Genomic DNA, 11,456 nt, shown 5'->3' on the forward strand with positions numbered 1-11,456 from the left:
GAAACATTGTGTTTCCTTTCTTCTCTTTTCAGCGTGGAATACATCTTTCTGATATGTTTTTTGCAGCAAGTGAAAGTGCCGAGAGGTTTCCACTTGGAAGGTGTTTTTTTTCCTTTGAGAAAAATGGTGTTTCTTTTCTTTTATGTCTTTCCAGGCCTTTGAAATTTCACTCCCAGTGGGAGGGGGAAAGGGCAGCAACAAGAAAATTACCTACACCAATCCCTATTCCTCCCAGAGAGCCTTCTTCCTGCGCACCAACCGCCCAGACCTGCTTCAGTTCAAAGAGGACACTTTTGAGGTGAGCACTGGTACAGCTCTGCCTCCCAGAGTTGGCTCAGTACAATGAGGTCTAGACTGTACTGTGCATCACCTCAGCCTTAAAAATATGCCTGTATGTTTGTGTGTGTATGCTGCAATGTTGCACACATGGAGACATTAGTTTATTAAACTGTATTGATGCACTGGGTTTCAGCCATGACAAAATAAACTGCTTTCTTTTGACTTCCTAATTGAATGTTTGGAACTGTACAGCTGGCTCTTGATTTGACAGAGCATACAGATATATGAAATTACTTCTCTAAAATTATTTCCTTCTTTCTCAGTTTCATAGCAGTATTTCACATGCATTTTCCACAGACTGATATCAACAGCCTCAGGATTTTATTTCACACATTCAACATAAATTATTGAGGGGTGAATACCTTTCTTTTGGTTTTGACAATTTCAGCCTTAAAGGCATAACCTTAGGCCCCATTTATAAAACATGATGAAAATTAGATCCTCAAGAATAGGTGGTAATTCTAATTACTTTAGAGTCAGTTGTCTTCTGTTGTAAATTTCCAGATTGTATTTATAAAAATATATCCCTGTGACTAAACTAGACCTGTCTGTCGATTCCTATAAAAATCCATTAATTTAATCTTTTTTTAGATTTTAATTAGCAAAGGTACTGAGTAAATAACACTTATCAAGAAAATCCAGATTAAACGTTCCTGCAGCTATAACAAATGCAAAACACAGAAATAGGTACAGTAGATCTTTTTAGCAGCATTAATAACAATCCAAGTTAATTTCGTGTTTTATTTAACTGCTGAGACCATTAAACTAATCAGCCCCCTACTCATTAATTTTATCAAAATTTCCTTCCACTTTATATGAATAAATCTTTGATTTATTTGTTAAACAACTCACTTTTTGAGTCAGGTGGGTGTTTCTCTATTCATTCTAAACAAAGCAAAAACAGAGGACATAATAAAACATGAGTATAGTCTTAATTTTTTAATTAGTAGGGGTAAAATGTTTTAACAGTGTCAAACTGAACAATTGCTATGTCAACCCTTTTTGTTGTGTTGCTTGAACATCCTGTTTAAAATGTCTTGTTCCAGACTGGAGCTGGGGAGATATACACCATTGGCCTTCGCTTTGCACCCAGCCAGAGCGCAGGAGTCGAGGAGATTCTCATCTTCATCAATGACCAACAAGACAAGAATGAGGAGACGTTCTGTGTGAAGGTGGTATACCAGTGAGCCCTTGTCAACACCCACGGCCCACTGCAAGCTGGCAGCAGAGACGTGTTGTGAAACCCAGCTCCAGTCCATCAATGTCATCCTTCACGCAAGCAGCACAGAGCACTTTACAAACTAATAAACTCATGTCTGCAAAGCATCATCAAAATAGGCCTAGAATTCAAAATGCTGACAGTTTCTGCCACATTGAGTTTCTTCCGATGAAAGAGGTACAACTGAAATGTTCCTGGTGCCTAACAAACTGTAGCCCCTGTCTATTTATAATCTAGGGTCCATACGGCCATGGTTATCTAACACAGGACTGGGAAGGCAAGGTTTCACAGTCCCATGAGATAATGTGTGCCGAATACCAGAGTGTTGAGCTGATATTCCTTTTTGTGAAATTGCTTGATTTATTTAGCGTATGAAGTATTTTACAGCTGTTTTACACAGAACCTGGCCATCAAATAACTTTGGGATTTGCAGTGACTAGAACAAGACTGCACTACAATGTCCAACAGCCCGTTCTGTTCCAAAAGAAGGTTATAGTCCTACGGAGGACAAAATGCTCATTCTACACGTGAGGTTTGAACCACTACTTTAACAGAGGGTCCCAAAGTATAAGGCACAAAACATTGATTACTACTGTATTTAAATTACATCAATTTACTGTCACATCAGACTTTGTACAATACAGAAATTTAGATGGTGAAAAGCATTTTCAAGTGGATTTCCTGTGACACTGCATATTCCTTTTAGCACATAGTAGAAGCAGGTTTGAAAATGGTAATGTAGAGTACTGTTTCACGTACTAGAATAAATATTCTGAAAAGCAGCTGTGATATCGTTCTCAAAAAGCATTTAAAGAATTATGTCACCTTAATTTTCTGCCACAGAAGGGGCAAAAAAGAAGAAAAGAAATTTTCTTCCTGGTCTTTTACATTTCTGTAGCATTTCAGAATGATCTAACACATACACATTTTTACAGCTGAAGCGGGAAGTTTTATGTTGTATTCAGAGTTTTAATGATTAAAACATAATTTGTTTCATGACATTTTGGACAAACATCCTTCTTCTGCTGCTGAAGAAGAAATATAATCACAGTACAGTAAACTAGTTCAAAACATTCTGTGCTTGTCAGAATAGAAGATTCATTCCTAATTCTCCAGTATGAAGATCAGTTCTTTCTCCTTTTGTCTGCAGGAAGCATTTGTTCAATAACACTGATTTGCTCCACAGATGGTTAATGTCTTCAGCATTATGAATATTGTTACCAAAGTGTCAGCAGCTGGAAATTTTTTGGTATTAATTTTAAAGTTTTGTACAGTTTCCGCATAAAAACCCTCAGTTAATCTTTTAGGTTTAGATTTAGTTGCATTTTTACATGACATGAACCTTTTTTACACAGGAACATGATGTGTAAAGGACAAATAGCAATCAATGGTTTAAAGCTGTGTTGAGATTGATATATTTGCAAGTAGTATATTTTAGTATATCGCATGGAAAATTACCTATTTAAAAGCTCCTCAAAAGGATGAATCTCACTGTGGACTGTGAAAAGAACTTAAACTTCTTTTAAGTTCTTTTCCTTTCTATATGAAATTAGCAGGGAGTGGTGTGTTAAAATGGCTCCTGCAGATGGTACTTGAGAAATGTAGTCCAGTTTCTATGCACAATTATTTGTGCTTTATCAGTAGGTGGGGTGGTGGTTGAGGTTGAGGACATGAAATTCTGTTGTCTGTGATTTTATTGCTGAAGGTTCATGCATTCTCTCTGCCTATGACAAAAATGGCCAAAAGTATTTTCTGTTGAAAACTGGAATTTAAAAAACATCACATCTACTCTCTTTTATTTAGAAAATATCAATTATCTCTGCAAATAAGTCTGAGTCTTCAAAGTTGGAGGAACCAATTATCTGCAAGACTTTGACTGTCAGAATTCTATTACAAATAAGAATGACTGGCACCTTTTTATTGGATGGTGATGTTAATAGTATAGGCTGTATAAGTATAAGTAATACTTTTACTTGTTTCTGAAATTCTCCATGTTTAGTTTGAAAGTGGGTATAAATTAATGATTGAATTAAGTGTTTTCACATGTTTCCAGAAATACCAAAGATGTCATCCACAAATGTAAGGTAAGGTCTGTTGTATTGTAGAAAAATGCTGAATGCTGAAAAAAGACAGGCATGTAAACCTTGTGTACAACATAATACCTCCCTTTATTTTTCATTTATTTGTACAGTGCAGGGCAACCACCTTGAAAAACTATACATAGAAAAATGGTCAATTATATTAAGTAGTAATACGTCTATAGTTAGAAAAAATGAACTGTTGTGAAACATAATTAGGCAAACTGCAATGTGATTTTCAGTGGGCAGATGTAGCTCTCATTACTATCTGAATGGCTCCTAAGATTTCCCAGGTACAGGTTGTTTCTCTGAGAGCTTTTGCAGTAAATACTGTCAACAACCTTGGGCTTATATAACTCTGCATTAATACAGTCTTTCTTATTAAGATTCTGGTGTTAAAACGTGTATATATGATACATACAATATACACAATCACTATCCATCTAAACCTTATCAAAACAAACAAATGCGTGCATAAAAGTGCTTCCCTTACATAATTATAACATAAAAACTGGTCTGTTGTATCAACCTCACCCCATCTCCTCACAGTGAGATAACCAACAGTAGAGTTGTGGGTATCCTTAAGCAGCTTCTCACTATTCCAAATGCTGGTTTAATGCATTCCTGTGCTTTATGCTAATTTTAGCTTGTTTTGACAGTTATCGAAACAGAGAAAAAGAAATATACACAGAACAACTGAACCTTAACCAGAGCCAAGTAAAACCCAGCACTTGGTGCTGTTACTTTTATGAGTTTTAAAAGGTGTTCAGGTAAATTTAATCAGACAGCACAGCTACTGGAAGCAATCACTGGTGCCTAAGATCACTGTAGAAGCTGTATGTCCTTCAGGGACTTCATTCTAGTGGAGACCCAGGGCTTGTGCATGCTGGTAAAAAGCAATAAAGACAAGTGCCAGACACAAGCCAGTCATGCTTCCATCCAGGGTTACAGAGGAGGATATTTCTGGTGTCGGGCTCAACTTATGAGTTCGGGATCATCTCAGAAACAAGAAGGGGTGCTGTGAGAAAGCAACAAACAAGCCATATTCTCAGCTCCTCTTGAATGATTGCTACTATTTCAGTAATCAAACAAATCAAAGCACTACAACACTGGTAAGGCTGCTTCATTGTACAATATATCTATATTGTGATGCTTAAACACGATACAGTATGTGTACACAGCTTTTGCAATGATTAAAAAAATGAAGGTCTTTTTCAGAATTAAAGGAAACTAAACCAAACTTCTGAAAGGGAGACTTCTTCCCCTTGAATTTTAGTTCTAAAGAGAAAGGAAAAAACACTTTATTAAAGCTCTGTGCTGGTACAAGGTTGGTGTGCATTAATGTGCACACTCTCCATGCTGTTATTTGGAATTACTGACATTTTAAAACTGCTGCCTCTGAAAATAAAACTATCTAGATTTAATACACCACACATTCACAGCACCAACTGTTCCCGTGCTAATAATTGTGAATATACTGTATACTGTTAATAAAGTTTACAATAAATTTGATTTCACACTGATGCTCAGCAGGTGGCAGCCTGGTACTTGAAATTGCCTTACAGTGGATTTCATTGCTGAATGACAAAGGGATTATCAGTGAACTATATCCACTTCAAAGGTTTATCTCAAAATGGACGATGGATGTATTTGATTTGAAATATGTGATTTTGTGCTGTTATTTTTTAGTACAATATATGTAATGACTATAAAATGATTCAGTCATTCATTTTTACAAAATTCATTGCAGAGTAAATGTTTGTATGCCCATTATTTTTTTATGTATATTGTTATAAGTCTATTAGTAAATCTAAATGGGTTGTGAAATAAATTTGCTATATTACCTCAAGCCAATTCGGTTCTCTGAAATGTTCGACTTCATAAATTCCATATTTTACCAAGTTTTTTTTGAAGACTTGGCTGATTTATGCATTTATTTGAGAGAAAACTGGGATATATATTTAAAAACAGCTTATTAGCATAGTGCTTAAATGTATTTTTGTCATCATGATAAGAAAATACTGCTTTGCTATGCAGCCTGTTTTCATTAATGTCCTGGGAAACATAAAACAGAACTCAGGATTTGTTTGTTTAATCAATGAAGGAAGATTTACAGATGCTATATTTTCACAGGCTGTAATGGGTTTTAAGCAGATGCGTTGAGTTATAATGGAATATACTGAGAGTCTGAAGGGATCCATGACATGAAAAAGAGCCAAGCAGATGTTATACATCTTCGCCAAGGGACTGCACCTCCTAGAGCTGTGTCCCACAACACGGGGGTCAGAGATACACAGGAGAGCAGACACAACCAGGACCGATGCATAACGGGGCCTTACAGTATAATATAAACCACTCCGACTGTATCCAGTACACCAACCTCCATCCATCCATCATCAGTCACAGATCCGTCTGAGGGCTTGCTGGAGCCTATACTGGAAGCACACATCACAAGGTGGGATAGATTGAAGGGCTTCTGGGCTGCACTACAAGCCCACTCCATAGGAGGGCCATGGAGAAAAAGACAACTTAGGTCAGCCCAAACCTAGCCAGCACGTCGTGTGGTAGACAGCAGAGCGCCCACACTGACACAGGGACGACCTGTTAATGCTGTCACCCCAAGCCAGAACTGAACCCAGGGCACCACGCAATGCTCCACACATTTTTATTCTAAAAAATATTGAGAAAGGCTAAAAAAAATAATCAATGCCTGAGAACTTCATTACCAAAGTATTAAGGCGATACAAAGTATTAAGGAAATAACAGGAAGAGGGATAGGAATCTATTTAAAACTGTAAGGATTTAAGGAGGAAAAAAGTTTGTGACAAATGATTAATGAATGCTAATACCGGAGCCTCTTCAAGATATATTTCTAAATTTAAGAAACATGAGAAATCATGGTTACTTTTTAAGGTTAGTCTAGTGGGAGGCAACAGGTTGTATACACTGTACTGTACAGTTCACTTTCTACAGGTTCATACCAGAATGCTCAATTGGATTTTTTGTTTCAGTGTTGCTGGTGCACTAGCAAAAGCAATGCCTGTGGTAGAGGTTTGGACCTTAATAGTGCACAATCTGTGATTTTTCCTACTGCATTCTGTCTCTGCAGTTCACTCGGAACGAAGATGAACTTAAGCCTTTTGCTGGTAGAGATGGAGTAGCGCTCGGCAGTGGTGTCTCCTTTTTATCCGGATCTAGTAGCTCAGTCCTAATGGTTCCGAGTCTCAGCCCCAGAAGTATTTTTTAAATACTTGCAGATTATTTTAGGATTAGTACAGCTATAGTTGTTTCTTTTTTAAAAAAATGAACAGGTTTAGTATTTCCATAACTGCAGATCGAAAATGCGCAGTTCCATTCTTGAGGTGTACCAGAAATCATTTACTGCCTGTGTCAGCTCCCATGATTGACAGCAACAGGAGGTCAGTGAATGAAGGTTCTGATGTTTTCTCGGCTTAGAATACAACTCGGTATTATTACTTTTTAATCTGATCGTTTTATTTATTGCGTAGATAGCCTGACTTGGCTCTAAATAGATTACTACAAAGAAATACCAAAACAGCAAGGCATTTACTCGCTGGCCTGGTGGCGCAGTGGCTTTAGTCTATGTGTGAGTACTGTACTCCCTATGCGTTACTCACAATCTGAAGTGTTTATCACTCACAGATTCAATATAGTACTCGAGCGGCTGAGCTCTGCGCCTCCCTCTAAGTTGCGGGTTCGAGACTCCTTGGGACCAGCCCGCTTCTAAGTTTCGTGACGCCGGTTCTCTATCAAGCCGGCTTTAACGGGAATAAATTGGCGGTTTAGGTGACGTGATTTTGGAAGTAACTATCCACTTGTAAAAATCAGCGGCCTTTGCCTCATCAGTTCCAGTCTGCAGGTGTGTTGCGAAGAGACTCCGCCTTCCTCAGCTGTGCCAGGTAAGATGGCGGACGTTGCAAAACGAAACGAAGATGGTCGTTGTAAAATGTTTGTATTTTAAATCGTCGTTCATTCATCTTTTACAAAACCGAAAACTTGTTTGAAAACAGGTAAAGTAAACGGGTAAAGTCTTTAATGAGTTTTAACTTCATAATGTATTTCCCTTTAAGAGGAGATGTTAAATTATGTTCTAAATAGGTTGGGGCGAGAGTCATGAAACTATAGTTTAAGGATTTGCTCTTTTTCTTTTTGCTGTAGAGAAATGGTAAGAAAACCGCTCAAAAAGAAACGGGCATTTCACTGTTTAATTAGACATCCTAACTCGGAAGTTGGTAGAGTCGTCGGGGACATGGAAATGTTTGATCCCGTAGGTTTTTTTTATTTCAAAACTCACTGGCTCTGCTTGTCAGTTATGTAGAATTTCTAACCCTTAAAAAAAACTTTCATTACCAATTCGTCTGCTGTCCTGGGGTCAGCCCTTTGTAAACCCAATCAGTTGCGGTAAATAAGGCTTATAGTAACGGTATTGTTATACTATATTCTATTACATCGCTATGCAGAAGTATCAGTACCACTTTTCCCATTTAAAACCCCCCAGAAATAACTGCTAAATATATTGAGGTTGTGTTTATATATATTAAATCTATAAACATATTGTAGCGCTCTCGGGTTCACGTCGCCCCCCACCGTTGGGGACTCGAACCCGGGCCTCCGGCTTCACTCAACAGGGACCGAGCCAGTTGGGCTAAAGGGAAATCTTGCGTCAGCCTGACGGCTGCGGTCCCTGTTATTCAACCTGCAATGGTGGCCGTATGCGTTACAATATTAAAGATATCGAGGTGTGTATGCCCCATAATATTCACGTGAATACGTGTTTTTCAAGGTCTGAAGTGCTTCGCTGTTAAATTGTTTCTCAGAGTTGACTACTGGTTGGTTTTCATTATAATTCCTATTTTAAATGTATTCCTACATGAAGCATTTTCTTTAAAATTATACCCTTAAGAGTGTAATCTATGTCATGTCATTGGGCTGTTCTTGTTGACCTTTGTTTCTCAAAAGGTGGTTGTAGTACAAAAATATTGATTTGTGCAATACCATATACGTGTGACATATATTTGATATTTGACACTGCATTTTAGGTGACCCGGTTTATACTTTGAGCTACACATTAAACATTTGTCCAAATGGAAAATCACCCAAAGGCAATATTGAAGGAATATTTGCTGAGAGATTGTGTGTTTGTAAGGTCTGCAAAATGAAATCCTTTCACTAATTGAAGGGAGGGGCAACATATGTGGAGCAGAGGTCTTTTCTCCTTATGCGAAAAGCCTGTTATAGTACATGGAGATTTTCTCTCATAAATAATGGACGGTGCTCTTCCTAATAGTACTCAGAATTTGTATGCACCTTGAAACATTGTGCCACATTATGTATGAATATTTGAAGAACAATTGAAATCATATTGATTTTTAACAAATAATCTCTGAATAATCTGAAAAGAAAAAGTATGTTGTTCATTTACAGCCACGCAAAATATCACATTACCTATTTTGACCTTTCGAAAAATTATTTTCTGAACTGGAGTGCTTCAGCACCATTGATATTTCCCTCTGTTCCTTCTCCAGTGAGAGCTGCCAGGCTTGTTGAAGTAGGCCCACTGCACCCTGTGGAGCACGGGACCTCAGTGACTGTATTCCAGCAAACTGGACTGTGAGCTACCTCATTCCAGGTGTGCCTCATTCCCTTCAGTTCTGCCTCTGTGTCTCCTCACCAGGTGGTGTTAGACCCTTCTCTTTTCCCTTGTGAAATCAAAGGAACGGACTGTCAGGTCACTTGGCTGTCTCACCTCACTTTCCATGCTTTGTTTGTATGCCTATTGAATTCTGAACCTTGCAATAACATTCTACAGACAAAATGTAGAATAAATGCTTCCATACTTTTTGGGTGGCGCTGCACCATGCAGTATGACAGTGACCAAAAGCTTATACTCAGTGCAACCAAGGAGTTGATCATGAGACAAAAGTGGAAGATATAAAAGTGGCCCAGTCAATGTCCAGATTTAAAACCAATAGAAATGCATGAAGAGAAGTTTAGTTGGAATACAACAGGAATAGGCAAGAACTCGTAGATGGCTGCAGCAAAGCATCGTGATTGGTAACACTATCATTTGAGCTCAATAATTGTAACTTAATGCAGTTATTGTTTCAAGGGGGTATGAAACAAAACACTGTGTACCGTGTGCAATTTACCTAAAGTAAATGTGTCCTGGTACTTATGGTCATTTGAAATCACTGTGTTGAGCACAAAGTATGCTTTTGTTCCAATGTGATGAGATTATTGCTTGTAAAAACCCAACATAAATTGGGTGTTGTACTTATTCATATTAATCGAAGGACGGGACTGTCAGGTCACTTGGCTGTCTCACCTCACTTTCCTTTGCTATTTAATCTTTGCTGCCTGCCGTCTTTCTCACATCTGAAGGTTTCACAGACGAAACGTTGTTTTCTCTCTTCTCTTTTCAGCATGGAATAAACCTATTACTTGTTCCTTATTCATATTAATCTCATGATCACAAATACAACTTAACTGTAAATGAGATTTTTTTCTTTGCTTCCCCACTCACTTTGGAGGATACTGTATGTCTATTTACTGAATCCAGACTCTGCGGACAGTAAAGATTGTATCCTGTTTAAAATTAGAGGTTTGAATAAGGAGCTTCATGGTTGTGTGGGCTGCAGAGGAACAAGCAGAAGTTAACTCCACGCTGAAAAGTAGAAAACCTTTTCTATTGGACTTCTGTACTTGTTTAATTCACTGTAGATCCCTCTAGCATCTGCTTTATATAATGTGAATGTTGTGCACCATTTTCTGTTGTAAATATTTCTCAAATTAATGTTTAAATTTTACATTAACTGTTTGATGTTTAAACACTATTATAGCCTTGCAAAGTAGTGTAACCCAAGTTTACTAGTCCTTTATTTGCCTGCTTTAACTTTTCTGAGAAAAAGATTGTAACTATTTATGCAGTATCCAACACTACATCTTTTTTATTCTACTATCCTAAATGATAATTCCCAGTGTTTCCCCGATGGGTGCTGTCGTGGGTGGTTATGTCCCAAACATGGTTCTGATCCTGTTGCACTAGCCATTGTGTGCTCAATAAATTGTTGTTTGCTGTACATCTTGCTTGTTTACTGAGTTGTGCTTATCTCTGGGGGGATCAGGTCCTGTGAGCCCACACTGGCTCTCTGTAGTACCACAGCCAGCCAGCAGGCTCTATGGCCAAGTGCCCATGTCACATCTTCAGGTTATGGAGCGGGGCTTTGGCACATGTAGTACCTGAGGCAGTCAGAAGACCGTTTTGGGTACCATTTCCCACCCTCACTTCATTAGTGAGCTTAATTAACTATGAAGTGAGATAGCCCAAATAAACTGAGCCAAATAAACTGAGGGTATACTGCTTATATCACATGGATATCAAACGCAAAGGCAGTGTCCACAGGAGGCAAGAAGTCCAGAGGGTGGCACTCAGACCTGGCTAGAGTTCAAACAGAAGACAAGACAATAAATTCACATAAAAGAGTTTAATGAAGAAAAGCAACAGATGTTTTTCAGATCAGAAGGGTTCCTCGTCTGCAGGACAACCTAGAACAAAGAAAAATAAACTTTAGCACACATTTACTGTCCATAGCAAAACAAGAACATTTAACAACTACCAGCAGACCTTGGTTCGGAACAGAATAAACGTGACTTCTCTAAGCATTTTAATGTTCGCATATCAGCACTGATTTGTAAGAGGCCCTTCACTAAGCATACTAATGTTTTCAATTTGTAAAATTGTGTTCTCATCTCCACCAGAGTGTAGCACAAATGCAAACCTCAGAATAAATATTGCCCAC

The 11,456-nt window shown here is 38.1% G+C and overlaps 1 protein-coding gene and 1 long non-coding RNA gene across 2 annotated transcripts in view; both read left to right on the plus strand.

The window, feature by feature from the left end:
• The window catches only part of nphp4 (nephronophthisis 4), a 127,833-nt gene extending 122,914 nt beyond the window's left edge, over nucleotides 1–4,919 (plus strand). Inside the window, exons 28-29 of the mRNA XM_088938431.1 lie at nucleotides 155–298; nucleotides 1,386–4,919. Of these exons, the coding sequence (XP_088794557.1) occupies nucleotides 155–298; nucleotides 1,386–1,526 (285 nt within the window). The 3' untranslated portion in view covers nucleotides 1,527–4,919. The remainder of the gene's footprint in view (nucleotides 1–154; nucleotides 299–1,385) is intronic.
• A 2,653-nt stretch (nucleotides 4,920–7,572) lies between these two features.
• Nucleotides 7,573–10,734, plus strand: LOC148817618 (uncharacterized). Its single transcript, XR_016094596.1, has 2 exons — nucleotides 7,573–7,667; nucleotides 9,183–10,734. It is a non-coding gene; the product is annotated as an uncharacterized LOC148817618 (long non-coding RNA).
• The last annotated feature ends 722 nt before the right edge of the window (nucleotides 10,735–11,456 follow it).

This window comes from Atractosteus spatula, chromosome 20 (assembly GCF_055471065.1).
Source record: "Atractosteus spatula isolate fAtrSpa1 chromosome 20, fAtrSpa1.hap1, whole genome shotgun sequence".
NCBI lineage: Eukaryota > Metazoa > Chordata > Actinopteri > Semionotiformes > Lepisosteidae > Atractosteus > Atractosteus spatula.